Here is a 22,641-nt window from a genome sequence, read left to right as displayed (position 1 = left end):
CAGTCACGATACACTAATAAAAATGAAATTAAAATGTCTGTTGATAGAGGTCTAGGACAGTGCTTATCAAATTTGTATGAATAAATACCACACGGTGAGTACCAGTAAATGGAAGTACCACTATCAGCTAACGTTTACTTTTAGCCCATGTTATTTTAAGGGGAAAAAGTCATATTATATGGCTCCTTCTTTCTCGGAAGATAGTGGATGCGCCCAAATGAGTCACTGGTTTTGGTTTCGTCATGAGACCGAGAAGACTTTTGTTTGGCTAATCAAGCCAATTCCAGAGCGGCAGATTTTACCTCTGTTCGTGCACGTGTTTGCATCTGTTTTAGGGCTAGCTGACAGGGCAGCTTTCTTTTCCTTTCTCATATAATCATATAATCTTTACAATCTTTTAATGAAGAAAACTTTAACAGAAAGGCCATATCATGAGATCTTCACGACTAAAACCCCCAACCAGGTAAGAGTATCCATTGATTCATTCTTTGATGTTGTCTTCCTCTTTTTCATCTTCGTAGTACTGTATTTGCGAACCCTGAGGATATTGTGATGTGGCTATAGAGTTAGGGTTTACGTTTTTTCACACTAATTAGCAAGTCACCGTGGTGTCCTAAACCCGTCTCTTATCTTTTCAATCGTGATGATGTCTTTGTAAGTGACACATAGGATCTTTCTGAACCATCTTAGTTCCATTGCTAGGATCGTCTTAACTAGATCTGCAATTACCGCCCAAGGTTCGCAAAGCATTTCAAGAATTTGGCCATGACCGGATTGTACAAAAAACTAAATTTTAAATGCACATTTTATGAGACAAACCATAAATTAGAGTGAATAAATGATTGTTCGGAAACGAAGTCTACAGGCCCAGACTAGCAATCGACTTCACTACGTAATTACTTGAAATGATAATATAATTTAAAAACAGAGGCACCAATTTAATATATTAAACTACCGTCAGTGATACGCGAGCCACAGTTTGAAAAGTACTGCTGTAGAGTACATATCTTGAAGATTGCCTAAATTGGAAGCCATTAAATTTTGTACTGATCTTTTCTTGATTATTTTTTTTCTCCTTTAAGTCTGTTCGACTTTGATCCGACCTGATGGGTAACTTTGGATATCTACAGGAGCAGTGATGTCCAAAACCACTGCCCGTTGGCCATATCCGACCTCTGATGCCTTACTATTCGGTCACTCAAAACCTCTGTCCACAAAATATAATGAAGCCCTAGTCTCGGTCTCTTTGAACTCCTCCATTTTTATTTTCTCTGATGAAGCCCTTGACAAGAGGGTTGGAAATTTATTAGGCCCTCAGATTGAAACATGTTGGGCACCACTCTGTGTTAAATGTTCTCATGTTACAATACGTGTTCGGAATTGAAAAGAAGAATAGATCAGAAAGTTTCAGGTAGGTCAAGTAATTTTCTCATTAGGGATAGTCTGCAAATCTTCAAGTGACAGACGATGAACATACATCTTTATACATGGGAGACTTTATGTCTATTTCTATTCTTTTAGTTGTCTCCCTTACTCTTTCAACCCACCCGTCACCGTAGTAAAAAAAAAACACAAACAAACAATAACACTTTATCGATAACTAAGAACAAATTTTACAATGAGATATGTTAAATGTAGTGCATGCACAAAAAATTGCATGATTTAAAGAATGCAATGTTTAATTTCTTCTTCTTTGTTGTATGATAAGATGTTAGAGTTTATTGTTTAGAGAGCAGAGTTTATTGTTTAGAGAGTCTTACTTAGACTTAGGTCCTCCCGCGCCGTTCGGCGCATTGGGCGGCAAGCTGTCTCCATAAACATCTGTCACTGGCAATGTCTCCTCCCACCTGGTGTGCACTGTTCTGAGGTCCTCCATGAAGGTATGTCGCCAAGTAATACGAGGACGTCCCTGTTTGCGCTTTCCTCGTTTTGGCTTCCATGTTATCGCAACTCTTGGTGTGCGTAATTCATTTTGACGTAGAACACATCCCGCAAACCTCATGCGACGCTCAGTCACATCCTCACTAAGTGTTCGACTCCCAGTTCGGCATAGGATTTCCTTGTTTGAGACCCGATCTGTGTAACTGAATCCCAAAATCCGTCTCAGCCATCTCTGTTGAGCCACATTTAGTCTTTTCTCAATTTTGACAGATGACTTCCACGTCTCATATGCATATGTAGCAGTTGGAATGACGATTGTGTTGAGAAGGTGTATTTTTGTCTCGAGTCCAATGGCTTGGCTAGTCCAAATAGGCTGCAGAATTTGGAAAATTTCCTATTCGGCACGCTACATCATGGTAAGCATCTCCATCATTTGTTATGATGCTGCCAAGGTACGTGAACTTGTCCAGCTCTTCAAGCTTTGACTCGCCAAGTCTGACGGGGACACCCTTTGCCTTATATCCCACTCGCATAATTTTAGTCTTATCCAAGTTAATGCGGAGGCCAATTTTGGGTGCCTCTCTGTCTAGGCTCTCCGTCATTTCTTGAATGCATTTATTTGTAGCCCCGAGTAGTGCAACATCATCAGCAAAGTCCAAGTCCGTCAATCGGAGTTGTTCATGCCATGGAATACCAAAGGCAGTCTGGTTCATTGCTCTCCTCATTATGTAGTCGATGGCTAGGAGGAAAAGGAAGGGAGATAAAATGCACCCCTGTCTCACACCTGTCTCGATTGTAAAAAACTCTGTTGTTCCCTCTTCTGTTTTAAAGCAGCAACTGTAATGGTGTCGTAGGATCTGGAAGAATTTTTCTGGGATACCATATTCTCTAACTATTTTCCATAGTGATTCTCGGTGGAAACTATCAAACGCTTTTTTGAAGTCTACGAAACTGACCGTTAGCCGTTGTCGGTACTCAAGACTTTGTTCTATGATATTTCGTAGAACGAAAATCTGTTCTGTACATGATCTGCCTCTTCGGAAACCTGCTTGTTCTTCTCTGAGCCTTTCATCTACAGACTGTTGAAGCCTTCTCAACAAAACAGTGCTGAAAACTTTGCCCGGGACAGAGAGGAGAGTAATGCCCCTCCAGTTGTTGCAGTCTGCCAAGTTGCCCTTTTTTGGAAGCTTTACAATCACTCCCTTTTGCCAGTCCTCTGGGACTTTTGAAGTTCGCCAACAGAGATTTAAGAGATCAGTCATTCTGTTAACAATGCACTGTCCCCCATATTTTAGCATCTCTGTTGATATCATGTCTAGCCCTGGTGCTTTGTTATTCTTTAACACTGCAATGGCCGTGGTAACCTCCTCAGCAGTTATTGGGTCTGTCTTGACCTTGAGATCATTATCTGAAGAGGGGTACTTGAATATGTAAGTTAGGTCTGGCGACAGTTGGTTAAGGGTCTCTTTAAAGTGCTCTACCCATCTTGCATCCTGTTCTTCTTTCGTTAACAAAGTTTTGCCTTGCTTGTCTTTTATCGGTGCCCCATGTCCACTCTTTGCTCCAGTGAGATCTCGAACAATACGATAGAGGGTTTTTGTGTCATTTCTGCTTGCAGCTGCTTGTGCTTCTTGTCCCTTCTGCTCAATCCAGTCCCGTTTATCTCGCCGACAGCTTCTATTTACTTTCAGATCTGCTTCCCTATAGGCTTCTTCCGCTAGGCTGCGATCCTGTGTTTCATTTTACTGATCTCGTCTACGTTTGGCCTCTTTCCTCTCATCTATCAATTTCCATGTTCTGTCTTGTATCCACCGTTCCTTGTATGAACCTCGCCTCCTTCCGATAACTTCTTCCGCGCACCCAATAGTGGTATCTTCGAAGTTGGCCCACTCTTCTTCAAGGGTCAATATATCTGCAAGAGTCTCAAAGCGGTTTGTTAGTTTCAATTGTAACTGTGCTGCAGTATTGCCGTCTTTAAGCTTCTCTACATTAAATGGGAGGGGTCGTGTGGCTTGTTTTGGTTGGCGTTTAAATCGGAGCTTACATTTGCCACTGACAAGGAAGTGGTCTGAGCCGATATCCGCTCCTCTGCGGGAGAGGCAAATGTAATCTATCTCGTTGAAGGTTTCTCCATTTGGTGATCGCCATGTTTTTTTGTGTATTTGTTTGTGCTTAAAATATGTGTTTCCAATTGAAAGGCTGTTGGATGCGCAGAGAGAAATAAAAAAGCCATTATCACTGATGTTTTCTGCAGAGCCATATGGTCCCATTACATATTCAAAGCTAGTTCGGTTGGGAATGATTTTGGCGTTAAAGTCTCCCATCAGTAGAATTAGGTCGTGAGTAGGTGTTTCATCAAGAGTGGTTTGTAGTTGATTATAGAAATTATTTTTGATGGTATCTTCTGCATCCTCTGTAGGGGCATAAGCTTGGATGGTAGTGACTTTAATTTGCTTTGTTTGGAGTCGAGCTGTAATGATGCGGTCACTGACCGGCTTCCAAGCAATTAGCGCTGAAGCTGCTATTTTAGACATGATGATTCCTACACCACCAATGTGCTCCTTATCATGTCCTGAATACATTATTGTCTTGCCATCATTGATTATTTTCCCACTTGATGTCCACCTCATCTCGCAGATCTCAAGGATGTCCAGCCGGTAAGAGTCAAACTCTCTTAAAAGTTGGGCCAGTTTACCGCATTGATTCAGGGTTCTTACATTCCACGTGCCTATAAGAGTCGGTTTCCTTGCGTTGAAAGGCTTGCCATGTATCGGGTATTGGACTTCCAGTTGGCTTTGATCCAACACCGTCATCAGGGTTTGGCCGCCCTCGCCGCATGTATAGTTTTCATTATGTGTCGAGTTTGCCGTTTCTGTAGCAATAGTGGTTTTACAGGGTGGGGTCGCTAGCCCCACGCCAAACCCTCCTCCTTTTTCACCCGGGCTTGGGACCGGCAGATGGCGGAGTTTATTTAGAGAGTAGAGTTTATTATTTAGAGAGTAGAGTTTATTGTTTAGAGAGTAGAGTTTATTATTTAGAGAGTAGAGTTTATTGTTTAGAGAGTAGAGTTTATTATTTAGAGAGTAGAGTTTATTGTTTAGAGATTACAGTTTAGAATTCAGAAATTTAGTATATGGTTAGAGTACAGTTAGAGATTGGGGCTTATAGATAAGGGTTTAGATAAGGGTTTAGATTTTAGATATTACAGTTCAGACATGGCAAATAGAAAAAAAAAAAAAAAGGAAGGCTTTCGGGAGGTTTTGTGACAGAGTTGTGGTGAATGCATTTATAAAAAACAACAACAAAGTGGCAAAGACACTGGTCAGCGTTATAATCATCACTGAACTTAAGGTCTGCATGTTTAGGTAAGGATACTTTGTTTATTTTTTTTTATAGTAAGAAGGGGAGTTGACAGGAACGAAATAGTTTGAATCTTAGGTACTAATTTTATTTCTAGTGTTTCTTTGAAGGCAGTATATCTTTTTATCTCTTTATTTTTGTCTCTCTTTATCTTTTTCTGTCTTTATCTTTTTTTTTCTTTATCTTTTTTTCTTGTTTTTTCATTTTCTTCTCTTTAAATACTCTGTCTCTTTTTTATTTTTAATATTTTACCCTGTCCTTCGCTATTATATTGTCAATCTTCTATGTCTCTTTCATCAGCTTTCTTTTTTTCTAATCTTTTTTTTTTCTCCTTGTAAATTTCTCTCCTATCCTTTTCTCTCTATTTCATGTGTGGCTTCCTCTCTGTATTAAGTTCGTTTCTTTCGCTCCTTAGTGTCTTTCTCCCTTCAGTCGTTTTTCTCTTTTCTTTTCTTTATCGCCTTAGTTTTTTTTTTGTTTATCTATTTTTGTGCTTTTATCTCTTTGTCTCTTTCTTTCTCTCTTTTGTCTCTATTTTCTTGTGTATTGTCTCTTAATTATTCCGGCATAAATCTATTACTATTAAACGTGTTTTCTGTCAATGTTTCAGTCTATTTCCACTTTCTCTCTAACTCTTTTCAGTTCAATGAACTTAAAACTAGGCAATGCTGTTTCTAGAGTAAACAAACAGACATAGTAGACAAAAAAAAACATTAAACCTTTTTGCGCAAATACCACCTTTCTGTTAATAGCCATAAGAGCACTGTCACCTGTCAATGAGGTCACACAGACCTAATCCAAATAGCGTTCGTTGTCTTGATAATAAAAATTTTCTATGGTCTGAGATCAGCGACACACTTAAAATATATCAACTGCAGCAGGTAATTCGTCTCTAGATTCTATAAACATATATGTGTCAATCAATTCTATTCTAACGTAGCAGTTGCATTTCATTTCCATATATGCACTGCCTCTACCTCACCGATCTGACATAGTTATTGTGTGTTGAGTGGAAGTAAAAAAAAAAGATAATAGAATTTTTGAGTGAGAGAGCGTTACAATGCTTGAGGGATCTTAAACAAAAGGGGTCCGACCAAAAGCTATGAAGTTCTCAAATATTGAATTACGAAGCCGGAGAAAAGTGATACGTGCATTAAACGGGCCGGTCCAAGTTATAAAACGGAAAGGGGCCCATTGCAAAATAAACAATATAAATCCTTGGCCCAAATCAAAGGGCGTAGCCGGTGGGCATGGGCGCCCGCAAGGGGATGCAGTTGCACCTCCCTGGATTCTGAGTAGCCAAATTCTAGCCCACTTTTTAGCACCATCATATCAATTAAAATCTAAGTAGCAACTGAACAAGTAGTTCTTCCCCTAGTGACTGAAGTACAGTTGTAGTAGACTAGCCTAGGCTTATCAGGCATTGATGGTGCACCTCTCTGAATTCTTGTTAGCCAAATTTTAGCCAGTTTTTTACACCTTCAAAACAATTAACTTCTGCTAGGAAGCACTTAACATGTAGTGCTTCCACTAAAATAAAGTTAATTAGGATAAACTATTGTAGTAATAAACTGTAACAAGCTTGTCTTTAGTTAATGTCCGACCATGTTCGCTTGCAGTTCAATATTCTATAGCACGTTAGTCGTAACGATTTGTTTTCATTTGCATATAATTAATACGTATCATTAAATTTAGTAAAGACTTGAATATGATAAAAATGTTTTTTTTTTTCTTGGAGTAAAAGATCTTGCCAGCTGTCTTTTGATTTGATAGATGTGAAAATTTCTTTGATAAGATTGAAGAGTGCAGTCAACTTGGTAAATGTATTTACGTCTTGCGGAGTTGCGGTCAGTGATAAAATAAAATAGCAGGTTAAACACGTCCACCAGTTTGTGAGAGAAGAGATATAAATAAAGTTCTTCCCATACCACCCGAGTCAAAACGTGGATTTGTATCGACGGAGCACAGGCAGCAGCAAGAAATCAAAATATACTAGCAAAATGCAGCATGAATTGACTGCATTTTCTTTGTATTTCATTAATAAAATGCAGGTATCTCAGGCACTGAATAGATGTGTTTGATAAGAATTCATTGGTTTTGCCATTGTTGTTTAGAGGGAGGCACTGCCAGTGTCCAACTTCATTTGTCAGCGAATACATTATGTACATTTTTCACATGAGCAAACTACTTGGCCAAGGCTACGATTTCTGCCCCGTGATGGGTAGCATTTAAAACTGTGTTCAAGCAAGGAATGCTATGTCAGATATACGTAGGATAATGCTGTTGGTGACATCCAGAAGATGATCTATTTCTTCCATAAGAGTTTCAAAGAGAGAGCGTTGATGCTAAATTTACCTCTTTTGTGTGAGACACAATAGACTGAGAAATACAAATTCATTCGCGCTTTAAGTCACAACTTTGAGAAATTCTTTGACTGGCGTATTTTAAAATAACGGCTGTAAGTGAAACCTGACAAATTGTATATATGTTAATCTGTGTCTGCTTCTCATGTGTTTCTGATTTGTCAATTATTCATCTTTTCATGAACCAGTTTCCGTGATGTTGCAGTCTGTCCATCTTAGCATGAGTGGCCGCTTAACAGCACATCAGCAGTCACACTAAAGACATAAATACCAACTTGGCAGTGTTGAGGAACACTTGAAGAATGGCATTTTGAGGAAAGCGAGACTGCTGGCAGACACACGGGGTATTGAGTTGGTGCTACTGAGAATTTGTAGTCGACAGACACACCGAGGAAAAAACATATGTTTGGATTTCGGGAGTTATTACAGATCATGGCTTTACATTACGTAATTTTATTCGTTAGTTTCTTCATTAACGTTTCGCTTTTCAAGCATTATAAGATGCTCAGTTCAACTTGTTTGGTCTACATCTTAAAATAGTACAAGAGCTGTAACATTATGAAGAATATCAGCACTGCAGATAAGCTTTCATCGCAGGCTTGTCCATCGCGACGAGAAGAAATTCAGTAGTAAAGTTATTGACAGTTTTGGCAGCGTTTGCATTTTTTGTTTGATCAACCGTTGGGATGCATGAGCCTCACGGATAAACTTAACAAAGTAAATAGTTTGCTCACATGTTAGTTGTTTCGTTTTGTTTTATTTCATGAAACAAGTATTTACTGTGAACTTTATATCGCATAGGTATGCACCATTTCTTTTCATTAATATTCTTTGTAATAAAAAAGTTGCAGTTACGACTTTGAGCCATGAGTGGCGACTTGCATCCCCCTGCTAAAATTCCGGCGGACGCCCATGCCGGTGGGTAGTGCTAGTTAATTTATATTATTAAGAAAAATAATTCATTTTCAAAAAATATTTTTATGTTTTTACTAAAATATTTTGGTCGATTTTGGTCTTTTTTTTGGGTCGCTCCTTGAGGCCGCCAACGATGAATACACACACAAATTAAACCATGCTGAGAAACGCTACTGGAAACTTTATTAACAAAACGATTATGACATTATTATTGTTACGATGATCTTCAAATCACACCTAAAAAAGGTAACAAAAACAAGGACCTAATAGCACAAAATTTGACTGGACAAGGTGAGAGACTTTTTCCCCTCGTATGGCGGCCATATTCGATGCACAAGTAGGTGGACGCTCTGCAGCTCTAAATATCCAATGACCAGGATATTGACACACAAGTCAATAAGTTGGACACAGCAATCACAGATACTTCCCTTGAGGTATTAGGTAAACTTTGTGATGGCAAAGGGAAAATGTTGTCCGTTCCTAAATCGCCCATGAATACAAAAGAGTTAACATACGAATTAAGAAGGAAATAAAATAAAAGTGAAGAAGAAGTGGATAGAGACAAAAAATGTCAAGAATTTGTGGAGGGGCTGAACAGAAATGACAGTAAAAACAAAAAGCGTACCAACTGGTAAATCAAAATCTTCAAACATGGGAGAACTATCTCGAGAAACACAAGATGTCTGACTGAAGAAAAAGATGTAAAAAGAAGATGAATTGAATACCGTCAGAGTTATACAACTTTGAAATCTCGGGAGCTGCTTTAAAAAAAAAGTCCTTATATGTTTTTATTGATTCCGACAGAGTATGGCATGGGGCACTAAGGGCGACAATAGAAAATGTACAATGAAAATAAAAAAAAATAATAAAAGTTATCCCAAACGTCTATGAGCAGGCCACTAGTGCAGTGTACTTCGACAATAACATTGGAGACTGGGTTAAAACCCCAGTTGTGGTGAGACGTGACTGCCTACTCACCAACTCTTTTCAATATTTTCCTTTAATGAGCAATGTAAGATGCTCTCGAGGTCTACGCATTGGAGGAAGAAATATTATGAAAAAAAAAAAACAAACTTGCCCTTTGCGGAAGACATAGATAGTCTATTAGTTTTGTGTGGTCTGTCTGTCCGTCCGTCCCGTTTAGATTTCGTAAACTAGAAAAGATATTGAAAATTCGAAATCATGATATTTTAGACCTTTCAAAGTTCTGATGCAACGGCTACATTTTTTCTTTTCTGAAAGTAAAAAAATAATTTTTTAAATGAAATATGCAAGCAGCTTTTTCTTTAAAATACACCATTTTTACAACTATTCACTATTAGTAGTAACAAACACATAGTGATGGGAACTAAACTAATTCCATTTAGTTAAACTAAAACTAAGTTTGAACTAAAAAAAAGTAATTAAACTTTTAGTTAATCACAAATTGAAAAAATTAGTTAAACTAAACTAAGAAACATTAGTTAAACTTTTACTAACTATTTTGACCTTTTTTAAGGATGCAACAGCCAAACATGAAAACTATAAAGCACAACCAATCTCTTTAGCAAAATGTAATAAACATTTATTTGTGCACATGAAAAAAGATTTAAACGTCTTTAATGGGATAGATGTAGATCTGAATAGAATCACTAGAATGATACTTATACAAAGAAATTAGAAGTAGGCCTAATTGTCCAAGTTCTAATATTCTAAGTTACCTTTAGAAGTAATGATAAAACTGCATGTTGACTCTCTAACTAACTCTAGATTCTAGAATAATCTAATATCTTCTACAAACGAAATGATCAGAAATATATTCTGGATCTAGAATTAGATCTAGCTACTAGACCTAGATCAAATAATTAATATTTTAATCTAAAAATAATCTTAAGAAATACTAGTTACTACTACTACTAGATTTAGATCTAAAATCTAGATAGTCTAACTCTAGATCTAGAGATTTTAGATTTTTATAATTATGATTATAACTAGATATGAGTATTTAGATCTATATACTCTAGTAGATAATACTAGATCTAATATAATATCTAGATAGTAGATATAAGTATAATTATAATAGAAGTAGATCTAGTTAATTTAGTATTAGATCTAGTATAGTGACGACTATTATAGTCATTATAGATCTATCATCTATGACTATGCATCTTAGTGTTAGGTCTTAGTATGATAAGTAATCTAGATATATCTAGACTCTAATTCTAGAATAGTAGAATCTCTAAACTAATAGTCTAAATAGATCTAGTCTAATAAAGTAAAGTAATATAGATTTCAATTAATAGAACTATATTATTGACTTATAATTTTAAATTTACATCTAGATCTAAGACTAAGACTACTAAGAGTTAGACTCTACTTAAGACTAAAATAATTAAATATAGACTATACTATAGATCTAATAGTAGTAATAGACTAATACTGATAGACTAGTCACTACACTCTAACTCTAGATCTATCTAGTAAAAAGTTTTAAAATAAAAAGAGTCGACATTTCATTTAGATCTATACTCTATAGTAAAGCAAAATTCTTTGCCTGCAGCTATACGGGAACACACTGGTGTTTAATTAATAAAAAGCAGCAAAATGTAGATCTATAGAAGCAAGGAATTATCAGGATTTATCAAGCAGCAAAACTTGCTAGAAATATAATGAACACGTTTTTTTTTTCTCGCCTTTCAAATACCTTGAATTGGCGGGAATAGGGACCATTATAGGGTAGGCCTAAAGGTTAAAAGGCTTTCTAGTGACCAGTGCACCATCTAGTTTATTCTCTTCTCTATTATCCATTATATTTATTCTCCAAATTACATAGATCTAAATATTTATTGGTATGTGTGTTAAAAAAGTTTGTAAAATTTGTAATTAAACTTTTTAGTTTGTAACTAAAAAAAATAATTAAACTAGGATTTTAACTAAACTTTTTTTTTTAATTTATACTTTGGCCATAACTATTTTTTTTAGTTAAACTAAAAGTTAGCAACTTTTTAGTTAACTTTTGCCCATCACTACAAACACAGGAGGCTATTTAGTAAGGGAGATGACTGTTTAACATATTTTTAACACATTTATGCAAACGATTTTAGATTTTTGAATGTCATCTACTTCTAGCCGTTTATTTAAAAAAATGTTTCTTCTTGCTACGTTGTTCAGAAAGCGTCTTCCTTATGTCGACTTATATTTCGTAGTTACTTTTTTTAAACTATCACTCGTCGTTACTAAGTAAAAACTTCCCCCCTATTCCCGAAACAAATAACTAACTCCTAAGGAGGAGTTATGGCATGATTAGAAGAGATACCATAATGAAATGACCAGAAGTAGATGACATTCGGCGGTTCCCTTCATGATTATTAAACGTGTTTAATGCTCAACACCAAGAGTCGACTATCTCTATTGATTGTTTGGCGTTTTGCTGGTGTTATCGGTTTCGTTCAGTGTTACCTCCATTTGGGTTTGTTTTCATCCAACACCGCGGAAGCGCTTAACAACAAATATACCAATAAAAGGATAAAAAAAAAAAATTTATTATCAATAATTACATTGATTGCTTCAAACAAATTTAAAAATATTTTTTTCTTTTATCTAAAATAATACACTTCTGAGATGCCTCGATCGACTTTGCCAAATTTAATTCTTCTTCCTGATTTTCATTTCAACAGAAGACAGTGAATAATTGCCTGTTGTAAGTTCGGTCCAAGTGACGCCTTTAAGCCGCGTCGGTGAGTCAAAGTGGCCATTCAGATTTGCATAGTGACAATTCATGTACCACCAGCCTGCTTGAAACATCTGGGAACAGAAGAGCCTGTCATCAATATCATTGTCCCTGTCTGGAGTGCTAAACTTCATATGGTTGTGGATACCAAATTCATCATAGACATTTCCACTAAATGTATTCAAAGTCAGCTCATATTGGTTCTCTTCGCTGTCAACATTAAAGTTATTGTATCTGGCGTAATAGTTACTTCCATTGAAGATCATATCAATTCTCAATTCAAAATTACCCTAGACAAAAATATAAAAAAGATGTTGGAAAATGTATTTTGAGATAAACATAAAAACATAAGGTATATGTTAATTTTATTTTAAAGTCTGTTTCCTTTATGAATAAAGATGGCGTTTTAAAAGCTTTTAACCTGTTATAACCCTCTCCAAAAAGAAAAAAAATAGGTTCGCCCTCACTGAAAATGTATAGAAAGAACCCTCTATGAGGAAAGTACTGTAAGCTCTTTCAGCGAGTTCTAACGCCAAGCTGCATCAACAAGTATATTTCATCAAGAAAACATTCTCGCAACTACTTAAAAACATTAGCATTTTAAAAATGTCATACAGTTAATTTTTAAAACTGTAATTCTATGATTTTTTATACCCGATATTTTAACCCTTAAAATTGGAACAATGATCTCATCCCATTACTGCTTGTTAACTCACTCTTGTCTGTCTGGTCGAAAACATTGTACACGTTTTGTTCTGCGACACCCCATCTCGGATCAAGCTGAAATTGTGCATAATTATTATTATTATTATTATTTTTAAATATTTGTTTCCAATTGAAAGGCTGTTGGATGCGAAGAGAGAAATCAAGCGCTCGCCATTATCACTGATGTATTCTGCAGAACAATATGATCCCATTACGTATTCAAAGCCAATTAGTTAAAGTCTCCCGTCAGTAGAATTAAGTCATGGCTGGGTGTTTCATCAAGTGTGGTTTGAAGTTGACTATAGAAATTATCTTTGATGGTATCTTCTGCATCCTCTGTAGAGGCATATACTTGGATGGCAGTGATTTGATTTGGTTTGCTTGTAGCCGAGCTGTAATGATGCGGTTGGTGCTGGAGAGGCTTTTATCATCGAATGTAAGTACAATTCGCAGTGGATTATAGACATTTAGGCCTTCAAATCTCTGTCCGTCCTTAAAGATTTCAACCATGAGTGTGTCGGTCTCTTCGCATCCCAGTGAGGTCGAATCCTTCACACGAGCAAGTAAAGAATTCCTGACAAAAGTGACAAACTTCTGGCATTTTACACAGGAACAGGTAAAGGCCGTGAAGCCCGAGAGCGAGGGCACACAACTGCGTTTCCTCCCAGCGTTGCCCGCTTCCTGCGCCAAGAACGCATAAATCTCGTACGTAGACAACAGTCTCTCAATTTCAGGCTTCTTTAACCGCAATTGCCTGTTGGTGTTAAAAGATATTATTCTGAGTTGCCCAGTACCAGTACCATGTTTGGGCCTAGAGGGACCGTCCCTCTTGAGTTCCTTTTCCGAGCTATTATTGGTCACATTTGGTATGAGGGGTCACGACTTCCCCGTCTGTGCTTTCTTCAGAGTGACTTGGCGTTGAGGGGCGTTGGCCACCTGGCAACAACCCTTGCAGTCAGTATCGGTAAGCTTAGCGGGCGGACATCTTGGAGATCGACGACGGTAGCAAATTTTTCGCCCACCGACCCGTCGCCAGGATCGGATGGACGGGGTCTAATTGAGTTATGCCCATCTTCGGGTTTATCAGATAATTTTGTAAGAGCCATGTGAGTGAAATACCCAGAGAGGGCGTGGTTGCATGTTATACTTAGGAAAGATCTCCACAGGTGAGACCTGTGCTACCTACCCAGAAATTCGTGTTCGCTGGCTAGCTTCCTTCATCGCGCTGCCGCGAATACCTTGTGGGTATAATGAGCGGTTGTCTAGACTCATTTTTCGCACCGCCAGAAAATGCGCCATCAGAGAGGCGACTGACGCAATGTCGTGCATTTGGAAACGTATCTTCTAGAGCCTACGGCGTTTATGGGGCGCGCCTGGCATACCGGCGCACCCCAATCCAACTTTTAACCAGGCACCCACACACTGGGTTGGACCCCCTTGATTTAACACTTGGCCCTGAAAACCGTAGACTGAGTAGATCTCAGTTAGCCGCTGCTAGAGACTTTTCGCAGCGTTACCTTGGTTCGCTACGAGGAGGCCCTGATAATATGTGAACCACTGTGTACGAACCTCCCAATACAGTGGTATTTAGTTTGACCTCTTCCTAAAATTTATTGTGACTTGGTAAGCAAATAAATATCTGATAGTTCAAGTTTTCTGTTCAAAGCAAAAGACTCACTATTCCCATTTTAAAAAACTCAAAATATTTTAACATAGTCCTACCAGTTTAGTTATTTCTGTGACAACTAGAGTTCCTCACATCAGCACTTTCACCATGACACGCAGCTTCAGAAACGACAGCAACAAAGATAGCCGAGACATAAACAACGAAATTAACAACAACGGTAACAACAAAAGCAACAGCAACTACAACAGGACAAAAAACGACAGCTATAGAGAAAAGAAAAAAAAAGGTATCCAGTTTAAAGGAGTCATTTTACCCGAGATGTGAGTTGGTGAACTATCTCATTGCCCATCCAATAGTCTGTTTTGCAAGGTGTCCCGAAGCCGTTTTTAAAGTCCGTCCAGTTTCTATTGAAGCTGATGTCTTTACGAAAACGACTCTGTCAATATTCGCGTATTTCATTGTTTTTAGAGCTTAATTTGCAAATGAAATATCACCAATATAATATATTTTAAAAAAGGTTTGAACCTTTCTAAATATGAATTAAGCTGACGAGTTTATAATTATATTGTACACAATTTTACTCAAACACTAATCATTTACTTTAGTTCATTATTCAACATTTTAAAATTTAAACATCTTTTTAAAACTCTGAAATTTCTGTATCTTCTACACTTTAAAAAGTTGTTTTTACCTGTATAACAAACCAGCGGCTACCGTCAGTTTTAACCTCACAAAGTAGTTGCCTTGGAGCACTTATAACTGGAGAAGTGCAAGGCGGCTTGAAGAAAAGAGAAATAAATGAATTGATGTGGTGCATTTTCATATTAAGAAGAATATTTTTAAAATTGTTAGCTGAAACAAATAATGAATGCATGTACAGTAACTAAAATATGAAAGCAGCAGCTGGGTAGAGCTATTATTAAGTGAAGAAGGTGAAGATACTAAGGCTGGACATATATAAGTTTCAACAAGAACGCGAACGCTATTTCCTAACCGAACAAATAGCATAGTAAGCTGCTCGGTACTATGCTAGAACTGGCTTGACTATAGATGTTTCCCCCCCCCCCCCCTTTTTTTTTTAAAAAAAAAAGACTTTTTCATGTCAGCAGAGTTATCTGAGCCTTAAGGATCAATAAAGTAGTCTTAGTCTTAGTCTTAGTCTTAGTCTTAGTTACCGTGAAAGATGTAAATCTCGCATAAAAGGTCACTCAATGGCGTCACCTGCGAAATGCATCTTAGTAGCAGCCAGAGGTGAGGAGAATGTTTTCCCTCCCAATCAGGACTTTTAAGGGGAGGTACAAAGTACTAACTTTACCTTAACTTATCTTTATTTTCATTGCCGTCCTTTGGTCATCTTTTCCATGGTCAGATAAATGAAGCCTGCCCGACCGCTAGTCTCTAGTAAGACACTTACATGTCATGTTTTTCTATAGTCCAAAACCCAATTGCTGTTTTTCTGATCAAAGGGGATATTTTCACACAACCCCACTCTACCATCCTGCATTTACCACCATCCTTCCGTCATCTTTAATTTTACACTGAGCTGGGTTTGATTAATTATCTATTGACTTGCGGCCTTATCCTTTCTCTATTTCTTCCTTAGCTTTAACTCAAAAGAAGGTTCCTAGCAATTAATGTGCCTTCATTCTTCTCGTTCCTTTCATTATTTATATTTAAATATAAATATATGAAAACTGCAAGTATTTATAAAAATTTATAAGGCCAATATAGAACTTATCCCGCCCTTCTCACCCCCCCCCCCCCAAAAAAAAAAGAACTTTTCAAGTCCATAGTGATAAGTAAGGGGTTCTCAACCAGTGGTCGCGATCCCTTTGGGGGTCGAATGGCCATTAGCTAGGGGTCGCCAAATACCATCGGAAATTTTTTTGTTTTTTTTTGTTTTGTTTTTGGACTTGGCTAAGGTGGCAAGTAGCCTAATTTAAACATAGCATCTTTTTATTTGGTGGCACTATGAATTACCAGCGCTAAGAAACAGCACACCATTTCCAAGAGCTAATATTGCCAAGGGCCAAAGACATTGCTCGAGTTATGAATGAAGCCGAATTCTTGACTAAATTTAGTGCAATTTCATTATCTAATAACACTGCTCATATTGTTACAATATTGGCATGTCTAGTTTGCTGATATTATCAATCAGGCAATTCAGGGAATAGGATAGGTCCCGATCTTACCCATTTCCAATAATTACCATCCATATTGATGAACCCACAGACGTTGCAAATTGTACAAATTACTGTTTTTCTTGAGATCTAAACATACTAGCGATTGTAATGATTTGTTTCTATGTAAAATGAAATGAACGAAAATTTATATTTGTGGGTCGCTGCCAAGTGAAAAATTGTATTAGGTGGTCGAGGAGATAAACAGGTTGAGAGCCGCTGAGTGGACTTGTTCCTTACCCAAGGTCGAGGAGTTAAACAGGTTGAGAGCCGCTGAGTAAAGTGGACTTGTTCCTTACCCAAGGTCGAGGAGCTAAACAGGTTGAGAGCCGCTGAGTGGACTTGTTCCTTACCCAAGGTCACGAGATTTTGTGTTTTGAACCAACGATATTTTTTCCCAATTTAATTTCACAAACATTTTTATGTTATGGGTCAACACTTATTGGCCTTTGCAGCTCCTTCCAACAAACAAAAAAAAACAACAATAATTTAAATTACAGGTATGTTGATAGTAACACTAATAGGCTTGTACTATACCATACATTTATTTAACTAGACTTGGTCAACACCATGGTTTCGATTCAATGTTATTTTATATTCAAATAGAACTTTTTTTGCTCATATTAATTGTTGTGTAGGTACACTGCGGTGTACATTGTAAGTTTTTTTTTCCTTAGGTATCGCCAATAATTCTATTTCAAATATGGTTTAGTAGTTAATGAATATTTATTAAACTCATAAGTTTTATATTGAGCACTATTTTACTGAAACACTTAACATTTCTTTATTTAATAACTATAACTAAATTTTGATAAAGATCAACGTCTTGTTAAAATTAAACATTTTTACTTTTACCTTAAGCTATACATTTTTTGTTACCTGAATTGCAATCCATTTATAATTGTCAGTTCCATGCTCACAAAAAAATTTCTTGTGGTTACGTACAAAGGAGGAAATTTTACGACCGTCTATATTTGTCGAACATAACGTCTGAAAAGAAAACAATTTCTACATTTTGTTGTAGCATTGTCATAAATGGAGGGAAATCTGTAATGAGCAAACTCGCTGAAGATGTACATACACAAAAATACAAATCTTTTAAAAACAAAATCAGAAAAACATAGCCTAAGTTGAAGAGCTCCGCAAGAAAACATTTTTTCAATAAAGTAGAAGTTTTTTTTCTCTTATTCGATATCAAATAAGATGTCCATTTAGCTAAGAGACGAGACCCTAAATATTTAGCTGTATAAATGAACACTGTATCATTAATTTCCCTCATTGGTATCAAAGAAATATTTAAAGACCGGTAAAAAATTAATTGATAATCCTTTTTTTTTTTAATTTATGTCTTTCTATGCCAATTCATAAATGGGAAAAGTTTCAACTTGATCCGAGATTGGATGTGGGAGAAATAACGAGTACACACTTTTTACCAGACGGACAAAGAGACAGACAGACATGCAGAGAGAGTGAGCTCATATTAGCTTTGTAAGATATCATGATATCGGATTCTCAATATCTTTTCTAGTTTTTACGATCTACACTGGACTTGACGAACAAACAGATCACATAAAACTTAAAGCGACTTTCGGAAGACACAAAAAGACGTTCATTCATTTATTTAATACTTTACAGGATTTTTCTTTTACCTCAAGAGACGGGCATGAGACTTGAGCGAGTGTTTCTGAAAGAGTATTTTGATTGAAAAGTATTTTCATTTAATAAAAAAAATATTGTTATACAACTGTATAAACTACAAGCAAAAGTTTTGAAAAACAAACAAAAACATAAAACTAAAATGCTATTTTATTTTAGTTAGGCCAATTTTAGAACAAGCATCCTCTGGGATCCCTCAACTCAAGAAACATGAAAGAAAACTAGAACAAATACAATATAGCAGTGACTTTTATAACAAATGAACATTCAAAATCGATTAGCGCATAAATATTAGAAAAAATGATTAAAAACGCTTCCGGATAGAAGAATAAAAAGTAAAGTGTCCTAATACATAAAAAAAAAACATAATTAGAAATAAACATAATATCCTAATGAAATACTCAGACAAAAGGAGAGAGACACATTTCTTATTCCACACGCTGAAACAGCACACTTTTTTTCCTTGGCACAGTCTGCAAAAGAGCTCACAGCTCAGCAGCAATAAAGCTGGCTAGAAGAAGAAGAAGAATTCCACACGCTAGAACGAATTTGTTTAAGTGCTCCTTCTACCCTAGTGCCATTAGAGAATTAAATGAGCTGCCTGAATCAGCCAGAAAAACCAACGACTTAGCAGAGTTTTATTTATTGATTAACATTCATAACTAGATCGACTTATAAAATGTGTAGAAAGAAATCATCTTTTTTTTTTCAGTAACGTCTGTAACATTTAAGATAAGACAAGAAACTACTATTCTTAGGTCCGGATTTAGGTATGTGAAGGCTCCTGCCAGAAATTTTGTGAAGGCCATACATCTTTTCGTAAGCTCCTTTTCCCTAAATTGCCTAAATCAGCCAGGAAAACCAACGACTTTGCCAAATTAAAGTAAGATATTAGATATATTAAAGCTAGATATTTGGGGGCCCAGGGGGTGGACTTGACGTCTAAATTCCTATTGGTACAGTATATAAGTAAAAAGATTGCAGGTCACAAAATTAAATTAAGAAAGGGAGGGACTGGCCGTATCTAAAGTGTGAGAATCATCGGACTTCATCCCAGGCCAATGAGTATGAAATAAGAAGTGTCTCTAAAACGTTTACCCACAAGTCTTTTCCTTTGAAGAATTAGTGTTTTGTAGATACTTTTAAAGTGTTTTGTTGAACCGAAAAAGTTCTTCCTGGAAATAGCATTAAAGAGGCATCAAGCAAGGTAGTCCAGGGAAGCACCGTTTGCTCTGCCAAGCGTCTTCATTCGTCTACAACGCATTTTTCTTCCCGTAGTAAGAAGAGGCCAGATCAATGTTAAAGTATAACAGAGTGGGGCAAGTCAAGATAATCTTCGCGTCAGATTGTAAGAAGCCTTACCACGAACGTTTATGTTTCTGTCTCACAAGGGTCGTCAACTTAAGGATGTTAAACATTTGAGACCATTCTGTCGTCAACTTAAGGATGTTAAACATTTGAGACCATTCTGTCGTCAACTTAAGGATGTTAAACATTTGAGACCATTCAGTCGTCAACTTAAGGATGTTAAACATTTGAGACCATTCTGTCGTCAACTTAAGGATGTTTAACATTTGAGACCATTCAGTCGTCAACTTTAGGATGTTAAACATTTGAGACCATTCAGTCGTCAACTTAAGGATGTTAAACATTTGAGACCATTCTGTCGTCAACTTAAGGATGTTAAACATTTGAGACCATTCTGTCGTCAACTTAAGGATGTTAAACATTTGAGACCATTCAGTCGTCAACTTAAGGATGTTAAACATTTGAGACCATTCTGTCCATTCGCGGCGTACGTGGAGACGTTTAGAAATGTTTTCTTCTAAAAGTTTTGAATTTATTGTCGCAAACACCTCTCACGAAAACGGTAAACATTTTAAAAAGTCTTTAAATTATAATATTGGTTGGTTGGTGAAGAAGCGTTAAAATGTTTTCTTTCAAAGAATCTTTTAAAGCAATCTTATCTCGAAGGTAGAAAGGTTCTACTTGGAATGTGATATGATGTCCCTTAAATAAACAATTTAATTTGTTTAAATTTGGTAATAGTGTCGTTTTAAACTTAATAATACAAAAATATGAAATAAATATAAGGGGAATACAATCGATAATTTATTTTTGGAAGAAACATCATCTTTGCATCCCCCTTGTAAGTACTAAAAATATATAGATCTAGATAACTACAGTATATATGCCTAGCCATGTTTGGCTTTATATCTAGATATTTTATTTTTTTTTGATGTGTCTGCTTTTGTAAAGATATATATATATATTCACACTTGGGTGTAACCCGGTGCAGACCACATCCCCCGCCTCCCCAAAGTGACGCCACTGAACTTAGGCTCTACTACGGGTAACATATGAACAACCAAATAGGCTTAAGAATGTAAATTAGCAGCAGGAAATATCTTACTGCATTGATTGTACTTGAATGGTATTGAATGTTCTGTCTTACGCTAAACTTGCTCATCTCAGCCGGCCTGTCTTGAATCTGCAAACTGTTCTTGTATATACGGGACTGTTTATTTTCTCTAAAGTCAAAGAAACGATTTAATGAGGTCATGAGGTCTTTGTTAGGGTAACATGACCTATCACGTTCAATGTTCAGAGCAACACTTGACCACTCGCAGTAAGCTGGTTTGCGACAGCTGTGTCTGACTGTCACGCTTCACCTACCTCAACCTGCATCGGAAGCGCATTTACAATTGTTTAGGTCAGGTCTACATCTGATATCTAGAAACATATATACACAAAAACTAACATGCACAAACCACAGAACTCCAAACCTTGTACGAGAAACGGAAAGAATAGCAGCACATACATCGCTGCATTGACTTGAAACTTCATCTTCTTGATTCTGTTAAAAAACAACTGGTGACAAATCCTCTTTATAGTCAACTATGTAGAGCTTATTTATAGCAGCTCACAAAACAAGAGGCGGCTCACCAGAAGGTACTAAGAGCTTTCAAGGGGCATAACATAAGCAGAGTAGTAGTGAGGGAGGCAACTGGGTGAATCTTGACCTCAGCATCACAGAGGGGCAACTAAATCAAAAAGGCTCCAAAATGGTCTCCAAGACAACAATTTTCCGATTTAAAAACAAATACACTATGGAAAAATAATATATAGATCTATATTTTCACATTATTATATACATATTTCTTTTTTTTTTTTTAAATTTGCCTTTAAATTACCAGTCTGCTAGTTTATATTTAACCGGTTGAATTGATAGCAGACACAAATATGTTTAAAAGACAAGCGGATTTTGCATAACAGAAGTGCATCCAAAGTCTCAAAATACTTTTTGAGAAATATCTCCAGCTCTAATAGAATCTTTTTCATAGCTTTACAGATTTTAAGAATGGTATGGCATGGGGCACTGTGGGCGACAATGGAAAATAACAACATTATCAAATATTATTATCCATAGTTTATGAATGAAATATAATTGTAAATTGTATTTTCTAAAATCGAGGAGAAGGGGCGCGTTGGCTGTGTGGTAAAGCTCTTGGCTTCCGAACAGCAGTGTCTTGGGTTCGAATCCTGGTGACGACTGGGAATATTAATTTTGAGATTTTTAGGCTCCTCTGAGCCCACCCAGCTCCAATGGGTACATGACATTAGTTGGGAAAAAGTAAAATCGGTTGGTCGTTGTGCTGGCCACATCACACCCTCGTTAATCGTGGGCCACAGAAACAGATGACCTCTACATAATGTGGCCTGTAGACCACAAGGTCTGAAAGAAAAACTTTTAACTGAGGACAAGTCTTTAGCACGTATGTCTACAAATCTCAAAAAATTCTTTGTATGAAGATGACAGCGCTCCAAAGTCTTAAGTTAATCCATTCCAGATGACGCCATATCCAAACGTACGATCGCTCAAGTGACAAATCAGATTAAAGGTTTGATTTCGGTCGTACCACCAACATGTTTGGTAGTTAGAGGTAAAGAAGCTTAAGAAAGAATTATCACCGTCCCTGTCAGGCTTTACTGAAGTCGGATTAATCCGGCGCCTGAATGGCTCGAGTTCGAATCATGTTGAGCACTAAGATTTTGAATTTCGAATGTTTAGGGCACCGCTGAGTCCACCCAGCTCGAATTGGTTCTAGACATTAGCTGGAGGAAACAATGTTGGCTAGGGTCGTTGTGCTGGCCACGTGACATCCTAGCTCATTAAACTTAGTCCCCCCCCCCCAAAAAAAAAAAAACAACAACATAAAAAAACAACAACAGAATACCTTAACA

The 22,641-nt window shown here is 36.8% G+C and overlaps 1 protein-coding gene across 1 annotated transcript; it reads right to left on the bottom strand.

Moving 5' to 3' along the window:
* Nucleotides 1-12,024: 12,024 nt before the first annotated feature.
* On the bottom strand, nt 12,025-21,262 carry LOC106076986 (ficolin-1-like). The gene is made up of 6 exons (XM_056043772.1): nt 21,183-21,262; nt 18,390-18,424; nt 17,620-17,730; nt 15,252-15,338; nt 14,874-14,996; nt 12,025-12,518 (listed from the first exon to the last, which is right to left on the bottom strand). The coding sequence occupies exons 1-6, from the start codon at nt 21,241-21,243 to the stop codon at nt 12,144-12,146; spliced, it is 792 nt and encodes a 263-aa protein (XP_055899747.1). The 5' UTR covers nt 21,244-21,262; the 3' UTR covers nt 12,025-12,143.
* Between the last annotated feature and the right edge of the window lie 1,379 nt (nt 21,263-22,641).

Source organism: Biomphalaria glabrata, chromosome 10 (genome assembly GCF_947242115.1).
Source record: "Biomphalaria glabrata chromosome 10, xgBioGlab47.1, whole genome shotgun sequence".
Lineage (NCBI taxonomy): Eukaryota > Metazoa > Mollusca > Gastropoda > Planorbidae > Biomphalaria > Biomphalaria glabrata.
The sequence above is the reverse complement of the archived record's forward strand: the minus strand, read 5'-3'. Positions and strand labels throughout refer to the sequence as shown.